We start from the raw sequence: 24,520 nt of genomic DNA, 5'->3' as shown, positions 1-24,520 counted from the left end.
TCCTATAACTTTTTATTACATTTGTCAACCAAAAAAAAAAAAAACCGAGTGCAAAAAACGCAATGAAAGCGAAAGCGCCCGAGTCGCACACTTATTTCCCTGTCAAGTAGGTTTAATTTGTACACATTAGAAAAAAAAGTTAAAAAAAAAAAGTGATTGCCTACCTACCTACCCTATTTTTTTTGGTTATGTTACCGTAACCACACCTATTTTTTTTGTTGGCCTTATGGCATGTATATTTCATTATCACTATCAGACATCATAGTTTAGCTTGTTTCTCTGTGTGTTGATGACTAAAGGCTCCGAAACGGCTGCACCGACTGAGACGGGAATTTCAGGTTATGTTCTTTGCCACTCGAGTCGTGTCATAGGGTACTTTTGGAAAACCAAACCTGAAAGGAGTCGTTAAAAACGGCGAATAACAGTAGATATCAAGGATCCTTCCATTCTGGGCTGGCCAAACTTGGCTTACATCTCCTTACTATGTGGTCAATTTATTACGTCACTGTCTTTCTCTGTTTGTGGCGTCATTGTCGAGTGCTAAGCTTCAGCTTGACATTGACAAGTCTCGGTCACTCAAGGCTAGCCAAGAATATGTCCTTCTTTTAGTGTTTTATGTCTGTGTTTGACAGTGTGGGTATTTGTGTGCGTGCATGTCAATGCGTATGATTTTATGTATATATATAAGGACTGGGTGGCCGAGTGGTAACGCAATTGCGCTCGGAAGCGAGAGGTTGCGAGTTCGACCCTGGGTCAGGGCGTTAGCAATTTTCTCCCCCCTTTCCCAATCAGGTGGTGGGTTCAAGTGCTAGTCTTTCGGATGAGACGAAAAACCGAGGTCCCTTCGAGGACACTACATTGGGGTGTGCACGTTAAAGATCCCACGATTGACAAAAGGGTCTTTCCTGGCAAAATTGTCATAGATAAAAATGTCCACCAAAATACCCGCGTGACTTGGAATAATAGGCCGTGAAAAGTAGGATATGTGCCGAAATGGCTGCGATCTGCTGGCCGATGTGAATGCGTGATGTATTGTGTAAACAAATTCCATCTCACACGGCATAAATAAATCCCTGCGCCTTGAATATGTGCGCGATATAAATTGCATAAAAAACAAGAAGAGCAAACGCTCGATCGAGTCACTTTCGCAGTTCTGAATATTATATGAGGCATCAGATGGACAGGAAGAAATTGCTATTCACAACACAATGAGTCACGTTCACATAAAATTTGAGCCCGGTCACTTTTATAGTTTCCGAGAAAAGCCCAACGTTAAGTTGTGTGTTGCCGAACAGAAAAGGCTAGTTATCTCCCTTGTTTTTCTGATAACGTTCGTAAAAGGCTACAGATGTAAATACTTTGATGTAAAGAATAATCCTACAAAGTTTCAATCACATCCGATGAACTTTGTCAAAGATATAAAATGTCTAATTTTTCCTTTGACGCTGACCTGTGACCTTGAAAAAGGTCAAAGGTCAACGAAACCATCGTTAAAGTGTAGAGGTCATTGGAGGTCACGACTAAACAAAATATGAGCCCGATCGCTTTGATAGTTTCCGAGAAAAGTCCAACGTTAAGGTGGTGTCTACGGACGGCCGGCCGGACGGCCGGCCGGACAGACTAACACTGACCGATTACATAGAGTCACTTTTTCTCAAGTGACTCAAAAATTAAAAGAATAAAAAAATCCCTGCGCTTAGAACTGTACCCACGGAATACGCGCGGTATAAGCCTCATATTGATTGATTGATTGAATGAGCACGGGAGAAAGAGTATTTGCATGGTTCTTAATGTGTGTCTGCTGCTTCTTTTTATATTTAGTCAAGTTTTGACTAAATATTTTAACATCGAGGGGGAATCGAAACGAGGGTCGTGGTGTATGTGCGTCTGTCTGTCTGTCTGTGTGTGTGTGTGTGTAGAGCGATTCAGACTAAACTACTGGACCGATCTTTATGAAATTTGACATGAGAGTTCCTGGGTATGAAATCCCCGAACGTTTTTTTCATTTTTTTGATAAATGTCTTTGATGACGTCATATCCGGCTTTTCGTGAAAGTTGAGGCGGCACTGTCACGCCCTCATTTTTCAACCAAATTGGTTGAAATTTTGGTCAAGTAATCTTCGACGAAGCCCGGACTTCGGTATTGCATTTCAGCTTGGTGGCTTAAAAATTAATTAATGACTTTGGTCATTAAAAATCTGAAAATTGTAAAAAAAAATAAAAATTTATAAAACGATCCAAATTTACGTTTATCTTATTCTCCATTATTTGCTGATTCCAAAAACATATAAATATGTTATATTCGGATTAAAAACAAGCTCTGAAAATTAAATATATAAAAATTATTATCAAATTTTTTTTTCGAAATCAATTCAAAAACACTTTCATCTTATTCCTTGTCGGTTCCTGATTCCAAAAATATATAGATATGATATGTTTGGATTAAAAACACGCTCAGAAAGTTAAAACGAAGAGAGGTACAGAAAAGCGTGCTATCCTTCTTAGCGCAACGAATACCCCGCTCTTCTTGTCAATTCCACGGGCACTGCCTTTGCCACGGGCGGTGGAGTGACGATGCTACGAGTATACGGTCTTGCTGCGTTGCGTTGCGTTCAGTTTCATTCTGTGAGTTCGACAGCTACTTGACTAAATATTGTATTTTCGCCTTACGCGACTTGTTCTATTTATGTCTGTCTGTCTAGAATGCTAAAGCGCGAGCGCGCACAAGTATATTTGTGTTCGTGTTTACATGTGTGCAGGCGAGTGTGTGTCAGTGGGGTGGGGGGGGGGGGGGGGGTTTGCAGGCGTGCATACATGTGTTTGTCAGTATATCTGCAGGGATGGCCAAATCTCAAAATTGTAACTCGCCAACTGGGCGAATAATTTCAAGAAAGTTACTAGCCTGCCAGAAATGTCGCTTGCCTGGTACATACCACAGTTGCTGCATCTTCAGTGTTTATATGGCTTTGAAACTCGATATTACAACCAAAAGTGTTGCATTGGACTAGAATTGTTACTGGCTATCCGGGCAAGTTGCCAGGCGGTTTCTAGTAGCCCGGCAGATTTTTTACTCGCGGTGGTGAGTAAAAATACTAAATTTTGCTCTCTGGCTAGTACATTATGAGAAGTACTAGCCAAAGGCCAGTGCCCCATTTTGTAGACTTTCAGCGTTGCAGTTGAGTTACCACATGCCTGAATGGTTGTTTCAATACTTCCACGTGTATGTTTTGAGGCCTATAGGTTCACATAACATCAACAAAGAGTATACGTTTTCCGGAAATAACTGTTAAGATGTTACTGGTAGAGTAAGAGTCCCTTTTACTGAGACAAGCTTTTCAAAACGAGCCGGAGCATGTACCAGGATTTTGGTCAGCTTTATCCTGCGATTGGAACGAACAACTAACTGTCTGATGTGTATGTTAATTGTTATGCAGCGTGCGTGATTACTGATACCTTTTTCTTTTAGAAATATGCACATCGGAGCTTCGCCGCAGATGGTTTGCTGATCACTGGAAGGAAGTGTTCGCTAAGCACGTGTGGTTTCCTAAACTCACGTGTCCTCAAGCCAAACCCACGTGACCTTGCTCAAACAAAACATGTTGTGAGCGATCACTACGGGTCAACGATAATTTACGCAACAAATCGTGAACTCCGATCAACTCTTGAATGGTGATTTTCAAAAGAAAGGGGTACATGTATCATATTATTGTGCGCGCACTGCATAACATTTACATCAGACTTAGTTTTACATCCCGATCGCAGGATAAAGTCGATGAAACGTGGTACATGTCCCGCCTCGTTCCAGGGGCTCTTACTCTTAGTCTTACTCTACCAGACCGCTGAAAATCCTGATAGAATTATTTCGAAACATTGTCTATTCTGAAGAAGAAGAAGAAGCACCCAACCACTTTGCAGTTGAAACAAAACATACACACGCACAACAACATCAAACAAACGTCACATACAAACAGAAAGTATGTGTTAACAAATCAAAATCACTTGAGAAACAGAAAATATCCCAGACTAGTTTGAAGTGCAGATAAGTTCAAAGGGATGGTAAGGTGAGCAAAGGTGGGGTTGTAGAAATAACATATCTATCTCAGGGGCGGATCAGTTCATTTTATGGGGGGGGGTTTCCAAAAGTATATTGTGAAGATACGGGTGTGAAGGCGCAAAGCGCCTAGCTTGCTAGGGGGGTCCGGGGGCATGCACCCCCGGAAAATTTTGAAAAAAAGGATGCAAAATGGTGCAATCTGGTGCATTCTGAGGATGATCATTACCAGTTTCAGGCAGCAGATTTTGTCACTGATTAATACCCCAGAAACCCCCCCCCCCTCGTCCGCCCCTGTATCTAGCAGTGTGCATGCAAACAATCAAGGTCTTTGTTTCAAAACTGATGCCATGTAGTGGAAACTGGAATTTTTCCCCAAAAGGTGTCACTGAATCAAAACACCTGCTGTGCACAGGTATTGTTGAGTGGAGGAGGTTGAACTTAAAAGTCTCTTCAGCCTTGTCAGTTGAAGTAGGCTACTGGCTTCTCTGTTAGCAGGTGAATGAGCAGAGGCAGGTGTTCTTCTCCTTTCACATTTTGGCATAAAAGGATCTATTTTTAACCTGCTGCGGAGGATAGGGAAAGAGGTGGAGGTTGATCAAAACACGACAGGTGGTTTTTGCCTTGTGTACATTTGGGGGGGGGGGGGGGGGGGGGGGGGATGTGTCAAGGACAGTTTTTAGTTTTATCTCTTCTTTTTTGTTTTATTTATTTTGGGTGTGATGAAATGTGTTCGTTACCAAGGCTGTATCTTTAGCTCTGTACTGTGTGTGTTAAATTTCCTTCATCTTTGGTACATTTTGTTAACTGGTGTTTCACACAAAGTTCACAGCCCTGGTCAGGTTTAACCTCCACCCTGTTGTGTGGATGTGTATCTCCAGGTTTCTGTGCTTGCATTGTCTACTTCTTTCCAAAAAGTAATAAAGTATGGACGACCAGGAGCTGTTGCTAGGAGACGGTTTCACAATAAACTCTTGTCCATCTTGTGAGCAGTCCGTGCCTTTGTCGGTCTCTTGTCGCCTGTTGAAGCATGACTGATGGTCGACAGGTCTGGCTCTCTTTAGTCTCGGTCGCCAGTCAGGGTCGGATGCATAACAACTCATTTGTAAGTGTAATTTGTATCAGCACCCACTCCATTCAAACCCAGACCACATCAACTGAAAGACTGTAGAGTACACAGGAAGCGGTCTTGTGTTGGTGGATAGAGAGCATTCCTCACTGACAACTCCTGTGCCAGGGTAGCCTAGGCCGGATGTTGAGAGAAAATGTACTCCAAGGGAAGGATTGAAAGAGCTATTTCATTGTGATGATCAGATGCCCAACTTACAGCGCCATCAGCAGACCATCCTCTTCCGCCTACGGACTGGACACTGTTGACTGCGTGCCCACATGCACCGCCTTGGTCTGTCGCACACACCGAACTGCCCGTGCGAAACAGGCCCACAGACCCCGGAGCACATCCTGCAGACCTGCCCGCTCCACCAGGAAGCCAGAACAGATCACTGGCCACAAGGTGCCACACTGCAGGAGCAACTCTGGGGCACCAAAGACTCCCTGATCCTGACCACTAGCTTTATTCAAGCTACAAAACTTGAAGTCTGACCTGAGGCCAAAAATCCTGGAACGCCGAAGAAGAAGAAGAAGAAGATTTATTTACGGCTGGCCATTCAAATCGACAAGATGCTCGCAGTTGATCTCGTTCAGTTGCGTCACCGGCACACTTGCCCCTCATTAAAATAGCTTCCCTGTCTTCTCCCCCGGGGTAACAGCGTACAAACAATTATGTCTAATAGGTCCCAGCTACCTCAGAGGACGCTAAACGCCAAAGTCAGTCAGACTCCCCCGGGGATAAGGGCGTCACCCCACCCCCCTCCTCCTGAGAAGATGTTTAGCTGTTTATTGAGGGACAGTGTCCCATTGGCCTGTCGCTGTTCAGAGAAACTGAACCTTGAAATCGACAAGGTACTTTTGTTCAGTTGCATCATCGGCACCCTTCCCCCCATTTCACATTTCGTGAGAAATTTCCCTGGGGCGGGGGGACCTCGCCAGAAGGTGGTAAGTGCCCCATTATCTTCCTGAGAAAAAAAAGGGGGGGGGGGGGCTTACCCAGAAGATGGTTGACTGTTGATTCATGATGAGCGATTATCAAGAGGACTGAGAGAGAGACCAGGGGGGGTTAGGCCAGGGGCCAGGGATGTCTTGTGTAACACTAACAGTCCATTGATTGCTGCAGCAGGTGTTTTCATTTGTCTCTTACTTTTAGGGGAGTTTGGGGCTCTGATGGATGAAACTGAAAGTGTGGTCATGTTGGTTCAAAAGTTAAATCAGAGATACATGGTGTTTTTTTTTATACATTATTTTCTCATGGGATTTTTTTTAAAGTTTGAGTACTTTAGTTTTTTTTTAAAGGAAAAAACCAAATTGACCAAATTGAGTGACATGTAGGGAGCAGCTATGTCATGTCATCCTGGCAAATGTATGAGGGCTTACTAGCGCCAAAACTAAAAATTAGAAATTAACCCGTGAAAGTTACTAATTTTCACAAGAAAATTACAATTATGACGTGAAAATTACTAATTTTCACATGTTAATTACTCATTTTCACGTGTTAATAACTAATTTTCAAGTGTTAATGTCTAATTTTCAGGTTTGGCTTGATTAGTGCTTTTGTGAACAAGAAACAATTGACAAGTGGCTCTATCCCATCTCCCCCTTTCCCCGTCGCGATATAACCTTCGTGGTTGAAAACGACGTTAAACACCAAATAAAGAAGAAAAAGGGCGCTGCCCCTGCACCCCACCAGAGCCTTAGCGGCTCCTGGACCCCGGCCTTCCAAAATATTCAGTCCTGGGCGGCAACATTTTGGGCTCCCACCCATGCATAAGCTTTCTTTGAAATTCATTGTTCAAGAGGCAATAGTATTTAGGTCAGCTCAAATAAGTGAAAAGAGAAGCAACAATTAAGCATAGATTTGAAATGGAAAAGGTGATAGAGATATGTTATGGAATAATTAACTTACAGCTTTCTTTTGAAGTAGAGCACAAAGATATTCTGGAGTGGAAGTGGCAAAGTCTTCAGTAGTTATGATGAAACTAAAGACTAAAGCTCAGTTTCAGCTGATTGGTCTCACATCTGTGGATTTTTGTAATCTGATAGTTTAAATTATAACTTCAATATATTTCAACATCATGAACAGGTAGATTCTTTAAGTTATGAATGGAAAAAAACTCACCAGGATCTGCAGAAAAATAAGTTGCATACATCTGAAAGTCGGGAAGGTTAAGCGAAAACATCACTGCTGTTTTAAATGAAACTTACCTGAGATTGTGCTTATTATAATATTGATAATATCATAATTATTTTTTCCAGGCAGCAGACCAGCTTGCAGTGCGACAGAAGAGGAGGATCTATGACATCACAAATGTACTGGAAGGAATCGGCCTGATAGAAAAGAAGTCCAAGAACAGCATACAGTGGAAGTTAGTATTAATCTGTTATTTTGTTATGTGCAGATTTATATGATACAATGTACAGTGTGCTGTTAATTTATTTAACTTTTAAGATACTTTAACTTTGCAGGTGCTATACAATGTTTGTGTTAGATTATACTTTGTTTTAAATCACACACAAACATTAAAGAGGTTAATGATTTTGTGACAGAAGAAGATGGGGAATGAAATGGAAAGGAGAGCATTTTAGTTTAGACCTGCTAAGTTTAGATGACTGTTTGTCACCTATGAAAAAAAAGCAAGAACGCTTTATTTATCTAATTATTTCTTCTGTTTTTTCAGAGGGGCAGGGCCAGGTTGCAACTCTCGTGAAATCTCCGATCGCTTGGTTTCACTGAAAGATGAACTGGAGGAATTGGCGCGGCGAGAACGAGAACTTGACCAGCACAAATTGTGGGTGCAGCAGTCCATCAGAAATGTCACAGATGAAGTCTCAAACACACGGTGAGTTGATGTGTTTAAATCAGGAAAGATTTGTTTGCATGTCATCTTAAAAGGAGCATGTAGTATTAAAGTTAAAACTACTCTGTGGAAATTGGTCCAGTTACAGGTCTTTGTGTATCTTTGGGTCCAATCAACATAGGGTGAATGATATTGAAGAAAAACTTGTCTGGGGTCCAATGGGTGGTCGTATTGATCAGGTGGTTGTTTTCGAGAGGTGGTCGCAAGGGCAGGTATGACTGTACATGGTTATTTGCTTTATGTAATGTGATTATGTCTGTAATTCGTATTTCCATGTCAGATCACTCAGAAGTTATTATCAATATACATATATAATATATATATATATATATCGGAAATCTAAATGAAACATAGCAACTAGATTGACAATTAAGTATAACAGTTGGAATGTGACTGGCTGAACATTGTATGAAAAGTTGCTTGATGGAGTTTATTAATTTTTGAGTGACTTTAGCCAGAAGCAAAAGAGTAAGTTCTTAACTCTGTTCTGTTTTTTAATTGTCTTATTGAATTTATAGATGGTGACTGATTTTGCTCATGTGAAAATGATTTCAGATTGGCGTATGTGTCCCACGAAGATGTGTGTAAATGTTTTGAAGGAGAGACATTGCTGGCGATTCAAGCACCTTCGGGCACACAAATGGAAGTTCCTATTCCAGAAGTTGTAAGTTTGTTTTAAACACTTCTTGAATTTTTTTTTTTTTTTACTACATTCTTGATTCATACTCCAAATACTCTTGCTTTTTTGGTTCCCATTTCCATTATTATTTGTTTCTGGACTTTTTATTACCCTCTTTTTCTTTTACTGTCTCTGATTTGATCACTCTATTTTCAAAGCTCTCACTTTCTGCAGCACCAGGGCGTGAAGTATGTTAAATTACCATTAAATTACATATCTTATCCCAATTCACATATAGCAATTTACTTCAATTTAGTCCTAGGACGCTGAAAACTACGCTCACCCTGGTAGGGGGGAAAGTAACCCTAAAAATAGAACAGCCTTGACGGTCACATGACAACGTCAGGACAAGGTTACCTCCCAGCATGCTCTGCGCACGCGTGCTCTCGCCGCCATATTGTATTCATTCTACTCTTCAGCGACGTTGGTTGAGGATGTGTTTTGGTTTATGCTCGGGCTATTCTTTAGCCCACTGCTTCTTGGCAGTACCAACCCTGGTCACACGTCTGTATCTTAGCTTTTTGGCTGAGATTGGGTGAGATTTTTCCAGTTTTTCTTGTTTTGTTACTTTCGTTTGCCACAAATTAGTCTTTGTTTACGTTTTGACGTTCAAGACTTTCGCCAGTATGGCAGACAGTGGAAAGAAGAAATCTAGCGCTAAACAGGTAGGGACAGCAGAGTCCCCGTCTAAGAAGGCAGCGAAGAAAGCAAAGGTTTCGAAAACCACAGTTAGTGTGTTTGAACCAGTTTCTAAGAGTTTCGTTTTCAGTAGAAATTGATGACCCTAAGAGTCCTGTAATGCCGGCGTTGAAGCAAGAGTGCAAGACAGCTCCGGTTAAGCCTAGCTCAGTGACGGAGAAGGACGATTTGTCCGCCATGTTTGCTTCCTTTAGCGATCAAATGCGTTGCATGTTTTCAGCGGAGTTAAAGTCGGCGAGTGCGCAGTTGCTCTCTCTCCATTCGGGAGCGCAAGAAGCAAGCGCGCGAGCGAGGGTTAAGGCAACCCCGTCAGCCACGGTTACGATCGCCGATGTTCACGCTGAACAAGATGGAAGTGCGTCTTCTCACCGTGCATCTTATGCCGGGATCGACAGCTTCACTAAAGGTACCGTAACTGTCCCACAGGGAATTACGCGAGTGCATGCCTGGCCCATTAAGGTTCCAGCGACAGCACAACGTAGTTCCCAACTTCCGCCCGGCGTCGGGCAGGAAGCCGTCAATAGACAGGCATCCGGTTGGGGAGTCACCCTTCCGGTGCTTGCTCTTAGTACGGGAGATACGAAGTGCATGCCTGGCCCGTATGGAGTATCAGCGACGGCACAACGGTCTCAACTTCCGCCACGGGAGCAGGAAGTTGTCAATAGACAGGTAGCTGGTCGGGGAGTCTCCCTTCCGATGCCTGCGCTTAGAACAGAAGACACGCAATCGTCGGTCTGGCCTGTTCAGGATCCAGTATCGGCACAGCGTTCCACACTTCCGCCTGGGGGGCAGGAAGTAGTCTCAAGGGCGGATGCTAGTGGTGATTATACCTCACAAGCACCCTCACTTCCGGGGGATACCGCCTATGACGATGCAAGTCAATGTGGTGGCGAACTTCCGGAAGAAGAATCGGAATATGGGGATTCCGCTGTGGATGATGATACCAGTTTCCGGTTACCAGCCAAGCTACACCAAGTGGTAGCAATGGCAGCTCAGGTAGCCTCAAGGTATTTTGAGGAAGGAGTGGTGTCAGCAGCAAATGCTACGGCACCACCACCTTCAGCTGTTGGAGATTTCCACTCACCACAGGAAGAGACACCAACTTTTAAGTTTCGTGAATCTCCTTCAGTGGCTTATGAGATGTCTTTGATCCTGGCTAAGCGTTCGGTGCACGGGTATGCGTCGTCTGATTCAGTGCCTCTTTTAGCAGAGCATGGTCAGGCACCAGACTCGGCCAAGCCTTGGCTGTCTGACGCACATTGAGCCTCTCACGTCTCACAGCAGGCGGGACGAAGGTTGACGTTGAACGCTACCCCACGCAATCTCATAGACTCCTACTCTTTACCACGCGCGACGCTCCCGGTAACACCGGAGTTGGCGACGCTCAGAGAAGACGGCTATAGCAGAGACAGATCTGTTCCTTATACAGAAGCCTCTCTCTTGGGTTTGGAGGAAACAGGGAGATTCAACTTGGAGTTAGCGTCTCTGTTGGAGACGCTGCACAGGTCTCTCTCCCGTTCCATTGCCACGTCACCAGATCTGTTTGAATTTTGGAGTGACGCGAGTGTAAAGGACGTGACTACTCTGCTCGCTACTTTGGCTAAAGTCTCAGCAGAGCAAATGCGTCTTTCTGCTCAGCTTTACGCACATGCAGTGCATACGCGCAGGTCCGCGTTTCTGGCTGGTTCTAGAATTCAAGATAAAGCCACGCTGGAGGTTCTTAAGTGTTCGCCTTTCACTGAGGGTTCCTTGCTAGGACAGCCGTCTCTCGACGCCCTCCAGAAGGAAACACAGGACAATCGGGACTTAGCGATTGCTAAGTTAGCTCAACACGGTTTCCCTAAGCCGCAGAGCAAGTGCTATGGACCGCCTAAACCTTCCGCCTCTTCGGCGAATAGGGGCAGGTCAACACAAGCCAGCTCTTCTTCAAGGGGACGGGGAAGAGGCGCGCCTTACCCTAAGAAGAAGCCGTCTTTCGGCAATTCAAGGGGGTCTGGACGGAAAGCACACCCCCAATGATGCGTCCCCGAACCACTAACTCACGCACCCACCACGCCTTTGGTGACAGGCGGCCTGTCTCGGGCCCTTACACATTGGTTGCTAAAGGTAAACAGTCAGTGGATAGTGGGTATAGTGCGTTCGAGGTTCAGGCTACTCTGGAAGGAGGGAAAGGCTCCCTTAACCAGAGTTCCTCCGGAGTTCAAGTTTCCTGTCAAACTGGAGGCAAAGATGGCGATACAAGCAGAAATCTTGTCTCTACTTCAGAGGGAAGTGATAGACGAAGTAACGGATCACAACTCCCCAGGATTCTAAGGGAGAATTTTCGTGGTACCGAAGGCTTCAGGGGGCTGGCGCCCTGTTTTAGACTTGTCTCCTCTGAACAGATTTCCGAGACAAATCAAGTTCACAATGGAGACGCCAGCGCCAGTCAGAGACGCACTCAGGCCGGGAGACTCGGTGACGTCGATCGATCTGACAGACGCATACTTTCACATCCTCATGCATCCATCAGACCGGAAATGGCTGAGATTTCGGTGGGGAGAGAGAGTATTCCAATTCAAGGCCCTTCCCTTCGGCCTATCTTTGGCTCCTTGGATTTTCACGATGGTGGTACGCCAGCTGTGCGCCCTAGTCTCAGGGCTTATCTCGACGACTGGCTTATCCTGAATCAGGATCGGGAAGCATGCAGTGCCCATACGCGGCTCATCCTGTGTCAGGCTCACGAGTTGGGTTTCTCGGTAAACCAAGCCAAGTCGGAACTTACGCCATCCCAGTCCTTCACGTACCTGGGAATGAGGTTCAATACGGTAGATTGGTCAGTCCGCCCATCACAGAGGAGTATAGACAAACTGCAAAATCTAGTGAAATCGTTAGCGTCACAGAAGCAAGCTCCGGTCAAGGAGCTGGCATCAGTGCTTGGTCAAATGGAATCCATGGCCACACTTGTCCCTCTGGGGAGAGTGCACAAGAGGCCATTTCAGGCAGCTTTGAGTTCGGTTTGGAACCCCTCCTCCCAGGGATGGCAGGTCTCGGTTCAGCTAGAAAGCTGGTTTCAGCAGACCACAGCTCAGTGGCTAAAACCATGGGTCTCACAGGGAGTCCTCATCACTCTCCCTCCACCAGAGGAGGATTTGTTCACAGACGCTTCCCTGTCAGGCTGGGGTGCTCATCTCTCTCACCACACAGCTTCAGGCACGTGGACAACAGGCCAAGCCCTCTCACACATCAATGTTCTCGAGTTAGAGGCTGTAGCCCACGGTCTTCAGAGCTTTCTATCACTGGTGGCAGGCAAGCATGTTCGTCTTCATACAGACAATACTACAGTTGCAGCCTACATCAACAGGCAGGGCGGTTCTTGCTCTCACACTTGTCTCTCAAGGCATGCCAAATTCTGAAGTGGTGTCACCAGCATCAGATAAGGTTGTCAGCAAAACATCTGCCGGGGAAACTGAATGTTTTGGCAGACTCTCTCAGTCGATCCTCGAAAGTACTTCATACGGAGTGGACGATCACCCACCACGCTCTCCAGCGGCTATGGGTTCAGGTGGACAAACCAATGGTCGATCTTTTCGCAACACGGTTTTCAAGGAGATTACCAGTGTTCATATCCCCGTTTCCGGACCCGGAAGCCTGGAAAGTGAATGCACTGGAAGTCGACTGGACAGGACTCACGGCTTACGCTTTCTCACCATTCCAACTTATTGGAGAAGTGCTGAGGAAAGCAGAATTGGAGCAACCATCCCTGGTTCTGGTCGCGCCGATGTGGACGAGTCAGCACTGGTTTCCGGATCTCCTCCGCTTAGCAGAAGGTCCTCCCATTCCTCTAAACCTGGAAAAGGGAGAATTACTGCAACCACGCACCGGAATTCAGCACGAGAACCCACAGTCCCTGCTCCTTCACGCATGTAGACTGTGAGAAGATCCCTGCTCCAGTCGGGTGCCTCGGAAAGGACACTTGATTTGGTTCGTACAGCGCACAGGAATTCTACGAGCTCAGTGTACGCTTCACATTGGACGGCTTGGGTTAAATGGTGTGCAGAGAATCAGGTCAATTCTGTATCCCCACGTTCTATGCAGGTAGCTAACCACTTGTCATGGTTAGCAGCTCAGGGCAGCTCCCCCTCGTCTCTTTGAGTCAGGCGTTCTGCTATTTCGGCTACGTTGAGGCAGTTAGGTCACAACATTAACCTCAGCGGCGTTATTGCTAGTGTCCTAAAAGGTGCGTCAATAGGTTTTGCTAGAACCAGAGCCCCAGTTCCTGCATGGCATCTCTTCCTTGTTCTGGAATTCTTAAGATCGCAAGATTTTGAACCATTGCATTCAGCTAGTCTAACTAATCTTACTCGTAAGACACTTTTGCTCATTCTTTTGGCCACCGCAAGGAGAGGTAGCGAAATTCACGCTCTCTCAGGCTCATCTAGAGACATAGCTTTTGAAAAAGATGGTTCTATCACTTTACGTTTTAGGTCAGAATTTCTAGCCAAAAACCAGAAGCCTGATCAAATTTCCCCCATAATCAGAATTCTTCCTCTTAACAAAATTCTGGCTCCAGGGGACCCCGATATGTCTAACTGCCTGGTTCAGGCTCTTACCAGTTATCTGTCTCGCACGGAGCCTATCAGAGCTAATCAGCAGAAGCTGCTTTTCTTATCTCTGAACAGGGCTAGGCATAAAGACATATCTAAGGTAACTCTTTCTAAATGGATCTCAATAAGGATCAGACAGACGAATGAGTGGTGGCACAGAAAGAAAGGGGGGGGGGGGGGGGAGTCAGTTCTCCCTCTAACGTCGGCAAGGACGCACGAGGCAAGTGCCTGGGCATCCTCTTTCGCTGTGCTGAGATCAGGAAGATTGTCTGAAGTCCTTGATTCTGCCTACTGGAGATCTGAGGATGTTTTTATCAACTTTTACCTGCGCGACATTTCCAGTACGCGGCAGGACGGTACCAAGGCTCTACCAGCGATGGTAGCAGCAGGGCAATTGTTGCCTAGCTCATAGGTGAGCATCCCACCACCTTAATTAGCAATCTGCTATATGTGAATTGCAGACCTGTTTACCAGTACGATTTGGGCGTATTTTGTACGCCAAATTATTATCAGTACGCAAATACGCGACACACGCACAAAATACGCATAAGAAAAAGTCTAGAATACGTTTTCCGGTGTTGGTGTGCTGATTACGGGATGGTACAACTGATACCAGTTTCGGTCGAAGGGAGATAACCATGACAGCGAGTCTTCAGCTGTGGAAACCTTGTTCAGTTGTTGGAACGTGCAATCGTCTGGACAATCGTGGCAAAATGAAGCAGTAAAATGTGCCAGTTTCGGATGACTGTACCAAGTCTAAACAGCAGAAGCAGCAGATTTTCTTGGAGAAATATAAGAAAGAGCCAGGAATTGTGGAGTCTACTATGGGAAAAGTCATGCACACTGCAAGTATTGTAAATCAGATTTCTCCGTTGCCCATGCTGGGAAATATGACATCGAACGACACTGCAGTTCCAAAACTCACATGGACAAGGTTGCTGCAAAGAAATTCGCTGAAAGCTGCCAAGGAATTATGAAGTTCATTCCCGCAAAGCAAATCCTGCCAGAAGAAAAGGCTGTAGTCCGTGCTGAAGCAATGTTTTCTGAGATGATTGTAAAAATGAACTTGCCACTGTCAACCGCAGATGTTATTTCACGAACTTCATCTTTTCATTATCAATCTGCTTGGAAGACACTGGTTATAATGTTATAAACTGACAGGTAAATAAAATTGTTTTATACCTGTTGAATCGGAAGGAGTTAAATTCTGAAGATGTTCACAAGACATGCTATTCTTACACAAACACGTTTGCACCCACGCATACGTTTTCCCTCGCCCATATGGCTTTGCTTGCAAAGTACACCAACTTTTTGAAAAATACACTCAACTTTTTGAAAAAGTACTCTTGCCTCAGGTTTAGGGTAAACAGGTCTGGAATTGGGATAAGATATGTAATTTTATTGAAAATTTTAATAATAAATTTTCATTTGATAATAGGGCGCTTCGAGCGAATGAATACAATATGGCGGGGAGAGCACGCGTGCGCAGAGCATGCTGGGAGGTAACCTTGTCCTGACGTTGTCATGTGACCGTCAAGGCTGTTCTATTTTTAGGGTTACTTTCCCCCTTACCAGGGTGAGCGTAGTTTTCAGCGTCCTAGCACTAAACTGAAGTAAATTGCTGTATGTGAATTGGATAAGTATATTAATCAAATGAAAATTTATTATTAAAATTTTCGATTAAAGCAGATGTTTTAAATTGTACACTCTTAAAACTAAAGACAAAAATAACTGAAAACTCTGACAATGTCTTATTTGGAAGTGGAACTACCATTCATGCTCCCATAGGACTACCATTCAAAGAAAGGAACGTAGCTTTTCATGCGGGAGATGCTCTCAGAAGAGACGATAACCTACTTAATTACTTGTGCTGTTTGCCCCCAGTGGAGCATAAGCCATTGACGACGTTTCTCCATCACTCTCTGCTTTTGGCTGTTCTTTCCACCTGTGTCCACAGTCCAGCTGTTTCCCTTCCTCTTAAGCTCCGCCTCCGTGTCACATTTTGAGCTATTTCTGGGCCTTCCCTTCCTTTTTTTTCCCCTTATTTCTTTTGCTCGGCGGGTCGATGTAAAAGCCAACAGGTGATGCTGGATGTTGGTTTCCCGAGGGTGTGACAATGACTGATTTCACACATGTAGATGTTTGCTCACCAGGGTCCAGGGTTCAAGAAGAACTACCAGATCCACCTGAAGAGCCAGTCGGGGCCTATCAACGTTCTCCTCGTCAACAAAGACTCTGACTCCGACAAACCAGTGGTGGTGCAAGTACCCCCACCGCCACCCCCAGGCACCGACAGCCAGAATCAGAACCCTGCTGCTGGTGCTACTGCTATGGATACGAGAGGAGCCAGGGGAAAGGTAACGCTCTTGTTAAATTGAGTTAGTCGTGTCTTGTTCGTCCACTTAAAAGGTCAACAGATCAAGGCTCTAATGAATGTTTCATTTTGTTGATTAAACATTCTTTTGATTCTTGATTTTTTTCAGGAGTAGGTGGATTAGGAGGGGGGGGGGGGAGGGGGGGTTGGACATCTAAGAGGGTCTGTACATGTAAGTAAGAAAGTGGGGAAAGGTTTGCTATTTCTCAGCACAGCATATGGTGAGATGCCCACATTCAATTGCTGACAATAGTTGTCAGTGACAACAAATTATCAGTAAAGTTAAATCAATTAAACAATTCCCAGTAAACATTTTGGGTGCGCCGCGCATGCGCCGCGCATGCACCATACACCTGCGCCGTGCATGCGCCTCAGGGAACTTTGGTGCATGCGCCTCAGTCAATACTATGATCGTCCACTAGTCGACGCGGCGCATGCATATATGGTGCGCCTGTCCATCGCGTGACCATGCCTGGAGCAGGTGACATGCATGCTAGAAGTCGATGAGGCGCATCCCAAGTAATTCGAAGTAAAACAAAATTCGAGTTACTATGACTATGCACGCAATCTAAATGGAAACACTGTTGAAAGACATTATAAGATGTTTGATGGGTTGTTGACAGACCAGCTTTTTTGTCGGTCCGAGGGGGAGCATATCGTCTTTTGTTTCATATTTATTGACCAAGGCCGAAGGCCGCGGTCAATAAATATGAAACAAAAGTCGATATGCCCCCCGAGGACCGACAAAAAAGCTGGTCTGGCAATAAACCATCAAACATCGTTTTTGTCATCATTTTGGTGGTTCAACATTAAGTGAAAAATCAACACAGGGAGCCATGGTTTGAAACGCGAGTTCTGTTATTATAATGCATGTTCGGGGCCCCAGCACGTTGTTCAAAGCTGGCGTGCGAAAGCAACTTACTGTGTGTGATTTGAGTTTATAATGTTGAGACAAGTATGTCAGGTTTGAGGATGCGAAGTTCTGTAGGTTCCGACTACAGAGTGGTGTGTGAAAGCAACAGCAAGCGCCTTTGAGACGATAGTGCCCACATGTTGCATTCGAGCGATGGGATTGTCGTATTTCAAACGAGGTGATTTGCTTGCACAGTCAGCGTTGACCATCTCACAACAGATCTGTTATGTGGATTATCGTGCGACGTTCGAGTCGGGGGCAAGGAATCGCAGGAAGCAAAGATGAGTCTTTTTCCATTGTCACCTTTCTTTCCGGTTGTTGGTGCATATAATATTGTGCGGACAAAATGATGCGACGGCGAGTGTTTTTTGCCTCCAAGATTTTGTGGTGTGGGTATTGTTTTGCTCGTTTCATACCCACACCAAAGCCTGAAACACCCCCCACCCCACCCTCCCCCTCCCTCACAATCAGTCCATGAACACAAACACTGACACACACAAATTAATGATCAAGTTACCCCCCCCCCCCCCAACCCTTCACTTGCACACCTGCAACGCAGACGATCATATTATTGATTAAATATTCATATAGGTCAGTGTTGGGTTTTTTGTTCTTGTTTGTGTTATTGCAGAATCGGTTTTCTCTTATTGCTGCACGTGTCTCTTCATTACATTTCACCATCGCCCTACCACCCTGCCCCTCTCGGTATTCCACCCCTCGGTTTTCAGTGGTAAATATTAGTAATCGAATATTGAAGCTACGTTGAGTCAAAGGTCACAGAAGATTTGCATCGTGCAGCACTGCACGAATTGGGTCAAAGGACACAAACGATTTGCGTCGTGCCGCGAAGGAAAGATAATCGCGATCTTGTTTCTCATTGCCTCTCTGTTTTTCATTAGACTTGTCATTCTGCTTGCTCGGCTTTGTCAGATGTCTTCATTTCTTGTTGCTATGTTCTTTGCTTTTTGAGTCACTTGAGAAAAAGTGACTCTATGTAATCGGTCAGTGTTAGTCTGTCCGGCCGGCCGGCCGTCCGGCCGGCCGTCCGTAGACACCACCTTAACGTTGGACTTTTCTCGGAAACTATCAAAGCGATCGGGCTCATATTTTGTTTAGTCGTGACCTCCAATGACCTCTACACTTTAACGATGGTTTCGTTGACCTTTGACCTTTTTCAAGGTCACAGGTCAGCGTCAAAGGAAAAATTAGACATTTTATATCTTTGACAAACTTTTCTCGGAAACTATCAAAGCGATCGGGCTCATATTTTGTTTAGTCGTGACCTCCAATGACCTCTACACTTTAACGATGGTTTCGTTGACCTTTTTCAAGGTCACAGGTCAGCGTCAAAGGAAAAATTAGACATTTTATATCTTTGACAAAGTTCATCGGATGTGATTGAAACTTTGTAGGATTATTCTTTACATCAAAGTATTTACATCTGTAGCCTTTTACGAACGTTATCAGAAAAACAAGGGAGATAACTAGCCTTTTCTGTTCGGCAACACACAACTTAACGTTGGGCTTTTCTCGGAAACTATAAAAGTGACCGGGCTCAAATTTTATGTGAACGTGACTCATTGTGTTGTGAATAGCAATTTCTTCCTGTCCATCTGATGCCTCATATAATATTCAGAACTGCGAAAGTGACTCGATCGAGCGTTTGCTCTTCTTGTTTATTATTATTTTTTTATTTGCGCGTAGTTTATCGATACAACGTCTTGTGCACGGGTCAAAATGTGTGTGTCAGGGGTCAATTGGTTTGACTTAAACTTACGTTCGTGTTTCTCCAAACAGAGATACACGCACTCCATGACTTTGTGAGAAGATAAAACATATCGATAGGTTTCATTTGTTTGCGATAAAGCATAAATGTATGACCTTTGATGAGGTAGTTTTGTTTTTTGTTTACATTTGCCAGTTTGCCAGTTCGTATTTGGAACTTGGCGAAGCAGTGTCGTCTGTTTAGGTCTGGGGAAACGCCAATGAAAAGAGCCGAAGAATCCTCGAGCGTTTCTATTGGGTTTGCTTTTGATTATCCATGTAATAGGGCTTCCTGCAACTATGGTAACCGGGGATTTATTCCCCGGGGAACATGAGATTTATTTCCCAGGTGCTTGTGAATGAAAACTCGTGAAAATGATGACAAATTGTAATATCATACACGGCATCAACCAATTAAGGACACAATTGGAAAACGTGTAAAGAACATGGCAAGTAAATAACACCGTTACCTCTTAAACAATTGATGATATATATATACCACTCACTTGTTATTCGCCTAAATGCTTGCGGTGTGCTGTGTCACATGTAAGAAACCAAAAGAAAAAAGGACTTTACTTTGGCGAAAAGAGCATTTGCTGCTTGTTTTTGTACATAACTGCTATAACTGTATTTTTTCCGAACACTTACATGTAAAAAAACATAGAGATATAACTTACCATTTCAAATTATTGACGATGAATAACGCATAATAAGGGGAGATCATGATGACGTACATGTCTATGGTTGCACAGTTGCCGCCCTTGGTTCGAAAACCCGGGGAACAGCCTGATCAGGAATATTTAGTCGCTGGAACCTATAAGGTTATACGGCGACTTATCAGATGATAATGTTTCGAACTTATCTTTTAAAAATTAAGTAAACTAATCTATGGAATATTTTGGAGTTCCATTGTGATTGGTTAAACAGATCTATCTATCTTCTCAAGTTATTATTTTATCTACTGTGTTTACATTTGAAAACAGATCTTTTCCGACGCCCCCCACTAAATTCTTAAAAAAAAAAAAACCAAGACCTATAGGCTCTCGAAAACTTGATTTTCATAAGCACATCCCCCCCCCTCTTCGTTCACAAAAAATCCGCAGGCGCTAGCTCTTACGGTTAGGACTGACGCCGCTCTCGTGAAACGTTTTGGGGAAATCAAGCTGTTTGCCGTCAGGGGCCAGATATTGTTTTGCCAATTGTTTTTTAGTGTACCCCTTCAATAGCATGATACTGTCTTCAAAGGATTTTGAAATCGCTTGAGCCGTTTAGCCGCCGAATTAAATTAAAGAAATAGCTATTTGGACTTTTTCACATTTTAAAGCTGGGTTTTTTTTCTACCGTCTGCACGACCAACCCACAATCCGATGTACCTTTCGGCTCTACGTAAAAACAAAATTAACAAACAAACAAACCAACAACAACAAAAACCAAGCAAAACAAATACACCCGCATTTCGGAACTGCGCGGCGTCGGTATGGCGCATTGACAGTGGCGATGGTGTAACCTAGAATTTAAATGCACCGGCGCGTAGTCTCCGCGGCGTATGTCCGCGCAGGTGGGATCGCCCAAGCGACGGTGAATGCATGCGCGGCGCACCATAAATGTTTACTGGGTTCGTCCTTTCTGACTGTGCAAAGTAAGGAATGTCTTAGCAGAATTATTCAAGTGATGTGTGGGTGTTGGGATATTTTTCACTTCTTTGTCAGTGTATGTGTTGAAGTCTGATCAATAATAATAATAATAATAATAATAATAATAATAATAATGCATAATATTTATATAGCGCATGCTGGATACAGTCAAACCTGTCTATAACCACGAAACATCACTGAAGAAGGTTATTCATGCTACTCATAAAGGTACTTTGCTTTTCAGCGATCTCCAACGAAATCTCCACTACGGCCTACACAGACCACAGCCGGTGCTACAGTGGACCCTTCACCCATGATGACTCGCATGGCCACGCGGTCCTCGCCCCGCAAGTCTCAGCCTGACAACTTTTTGCAGCGTAAGTTTAGCTGATTGATATGGGTCATTCTCAGAAATGGTGGTCCAAAGTGTTACATACAAAGTAAAAAATAAAGTGTCAAGAAATACAAAATAATTGTTTTTACTATGAAGTCTATTGTTTGCTATACATAATAATGCAAAAATTAGACAAAAAGAGTAATTGGTTGCTGAATAAGAGACGTTTTAAAGTGTTGTATTTACGTGATGAATGTTGTAACATGGAAACCAAATTCCAACTTTAAACCACCTAAGCCTTCAATCCTTTGTGCATTTTTTATCAGTTCTGCAGTATTTTTGTGTTCAACCCAACACAGTCTAGTTATGAAAGGTAAGGACTTCAACTAATATTGGTAAAAAAATGACATTTGGAACTGACTAAGGTGAATGTCGCAACACAGAAACGAAATGCTTGAACCACTTTCGGTTCCTGTGCGACAGACATGAATCTGCACTGTTTGGCCTTTCCTGCCGGCAAAACCCGTCTGACCCAAAATAACTACACAAAACACAATTCGTCAGAGTTTGCTGTATTTGTTGAAAGTTCCTGTTGCGTTCAGATTACCCATTTTAAGTACTTGATGAATGTCGAACATCGACAATCAGAGGATACGAAAACTTCTTGGCTGCTTTGTTCCGCTAAACTTCGCGCTTTGAGAGACTGTTTGCACTCGATATCCTTCCAACACTACATTGTCGCCATCCGTGGTGTGTAAGTTTGTGACAAAGCTTTGCAGGCTCGACAATTAAGTAAAAACTATCTTCAGTCGTAACGTAGGTCGGGAAACGACGCCATGAGTTTCAGCAAATGATATGATTCTGGTGTTTTCTGTGAATATTTGGCTGTGATTCAAAGGACTATTTTCTTGTTCGAACTTCCTGTGCGCCAAAGAGCTAAAAATAGCCGTGATGTGGCAAAGTCATGGAGCACATTGCTGTCCGATGTTCGCGCGTCGAGTTTGGATACGATGCATTACGACATTCAGAATTTTTTGTTCGAAGCCCGTAACTTCAAATTCAGCGTGAGTTTTTGCAAAGATGTGTTGCTACGTCCAAGACTGAACTCCTGACTGTCGATTGCAGTAATTTGTTGGTGTTTGCATGTTTGCATTTAGCCATGAGACTGAACATATTGTTGATCACGAAAGTCGTGTAACGCTTCGGCGATCCGGAAACGGCCGAACTTCGCAATTGAAAAGCACACAAAAACAACGCCAACGTATAGAAACCATTTTTATTGACATACAACAATGCTTTAATGTCTCAGGAATAGATTCAGATGAAAAAAAGTCGTGGTAGAAATAATTTTAATTTACTTTTTCATGATTTCAAATGTGTCACCCCTACTCACTCTCACTGGACCACCATTTCTGAGAATGACCCATATACTTCATGCATTTCAGTGGGACCCCCTTTAAGACCGTCAAAAGTCTGAGAAAATCAGGTCTTAACCTTTTAACTACCAATTTTTTTTTTACTGTAGAATCCCTCAGCTCCCAAGTTATTTTGAGCAAAGACAGTCAAAAACGAGTGTGCTTGTTTAAATTATTATTACTCAGCTTCTAGTAGTCAGATTGATATAAAATTTTGGTATGTTATTGGATAGTGATCAAAATGTATGTATTCTTCGTGGTATGAATGTCGGAGTGTTGTAATGGTTTATTTACCTGTCTACCTGTCAATAAATTTGAAACAGTACGTCTGTGTTTGTTTTCATGTATATTCATCCATGTCGGAGACACGCACAAAAAAATCCCGTGAAAAAAGATCGATTGAAACTCGCACTGAAGTCGAAAGCACTTGCAAACACAACTTGGCGGAAGTGAGACAATCCCACAATGCATTTGCAACCGTCTTATTACTACTGCTCGCGCACAACAACTGCAAACAACCGAAACAGACGCTACACCGGCGAGGGGCGGTATCGGGCGGTATGGGAATAGCGGCAATGGCGGAAGACGGGCGGTATGGTAGTTAAAAGGTTAAAAGGGAGGAACTTTTAAAATGGAGGTAAATTTGCAGAGCTTATCAACAGAGAATCTGAAAAAGCAACGTCTTAAAAGGGAGGAACTTTTAAAATGGGGGTAAATTTTCAGAGCTTATCAACAGAGAATGTGAAAAAGCAACGTCTTAAAAGGGGGGAAGTTTTGAAAAGAGGGGTTCTATTGTACACTTCATGCATTACTCATTAAGGTTGTCCTAAATGCCTGAAGTTGACTTTACGGAGACTTTGCAAAGTCTTTTTACAAAAAATTCAGTGCCAAAGCTTTGTGCAGCGAGCTTTGTAAACTAGACTTCGTAAAGTCAACTTTGCCCAATTGATATCAGGCTTTACTGTCATGGAGATTCACCTTCATGCTTGTGTACACACGGACACTCGTACACACTGACTGGATCACTCTCACACACACACATGCGCTCTCATGAGCACAGACAATCTCACTCACTCACTTACAAACGCACGCACTTTAGTAGCGAAACCGTTAGATTTTCTTGAATTTTGTTCACGAGTAATCACTATTGCTTTATATATTGAATTATTCACTTATTTAATTTGAAAAAAAATCTCTTTCTTTTTTTTAGCATCAACTTCTGCAGGCGCTAGCATCAACCCACCCATGTTGGGCCAACCGTCAACATCTGATGACAACCCTGCAGACCTTTTGTTCGACCCCTCAGACCTGCCTGGTCAGTATAATGAATCATGCATGTTCCTTTTGACAGCACAGTAGAACCACTCTTTTAAGACCCCCCAATTTAAGACTCCCTCCCTTTTATGGGTGGCCGAGTGGTAACGCACTTGCGCTCGGAAGCGAGAGGTTGCGAGTTCGACCCTGGGTCAGGGTGTTAGCAATTTTCTCCCCCCTTTCCTAACCTAAGTGGTGGGTTCAAGTGCTAGTCTTTCGGATGAGACGAAAAACCGAGGTCCCTTTGTGTACACTACATTGGGGTGTGCATGTTAAAGATCCCATGATTGACAAAAGGGTCTTTCCTGGCAAAATTGTACAGGCATTGATAAAAATGTCCACCAAAATACCCGTGTGACTTGGAATAATAGGCCGTGAAAAGTAGGATATGCGCCGAAATGGCTGCGACCTGCTGGCCGATGTGAATGCGTGATGTATTGTGTAAAAAAATTCCATCTCACACGGCATAAATAAATTGCATAAAAATAAAAATTAAAAAAATAAATAAATCCCTGCGCTTAGAACTGTACCCACGGAATATGCACGATATAAGCCTCATATTGATTGATTGATTGATTTAAGACCTTGTTTTCTTAGACTTGTTCATGACCTCTGTAAAATTACCCCCATATTAAGACTCCCTCCTTTTTAAGACCAGATTTTCTCAGTGTTTTCGAGGTCTTAAAAGGGGAGTTGCACTGTAGTGGTGCCAATATAAAGCTCTTTTGATCTGACATATTGAAATTAGTGCCAAGATGGTTCTTGTGTGTGTGTGTGTGTGTGTGT

At 43.7% G+C, this 24,520-nt stretch overlaps 1 protein-coding gene across 1 annotated transcript in view; it reads left to right on the top strand.

Moving 5' to 3' along the window:
- The window catches only part of LOC138969566 (transcription factor E2F5-like), a 41,094-nt gene that overhangs the window by 9,405 nt on the left and 7,169 nt on the right, over positions 1-24,520 (top strand). Inside the window, exons 2-7 of the mRNA XM_070342409.1 lie at positions 7,421-7,530; positions 7,843-8,004; positions 8,578-8,686; positions 16,140-16,343; positions 20,916-21,048; positions 23,631-23,735. Of these exons, the coding sequence (XP_070198510.1) occupies positions 7,421-7,530; positions 7,843-8,004; positions 8,578-8,686; positions 16,140-16,343; positions 20,916-21,048; positions 23,631-23,735 (823 nt within the window). The remainder of the gene's footprint in view (positions 1-7,420; positions 7,531-7,842; positions 8,005-8,577; positions 8,687-16,139; positions 16,344-20,915; positions 21,049-23,630; positions 23,736-24,520) is intronic.

The sequence above is a fragment of the Littorina saxatilis genome, linkage group LG1 (genome assembly GCF_037325665.1).
Source record: "Littorina saxatilis isolate snail1 linkage group LG1, US_GU_Lsax_2.0, whole genome shotgun sequence".
NCBI lineage: Eukaryota > Metazoa > Mollusca > Gastropoda > Littorinimorpha > Littorinidae > Littorina > Littorina saxatilis.
This window is presented reverse-complemented; position numbering and strand designations above follow the sequence as displayed.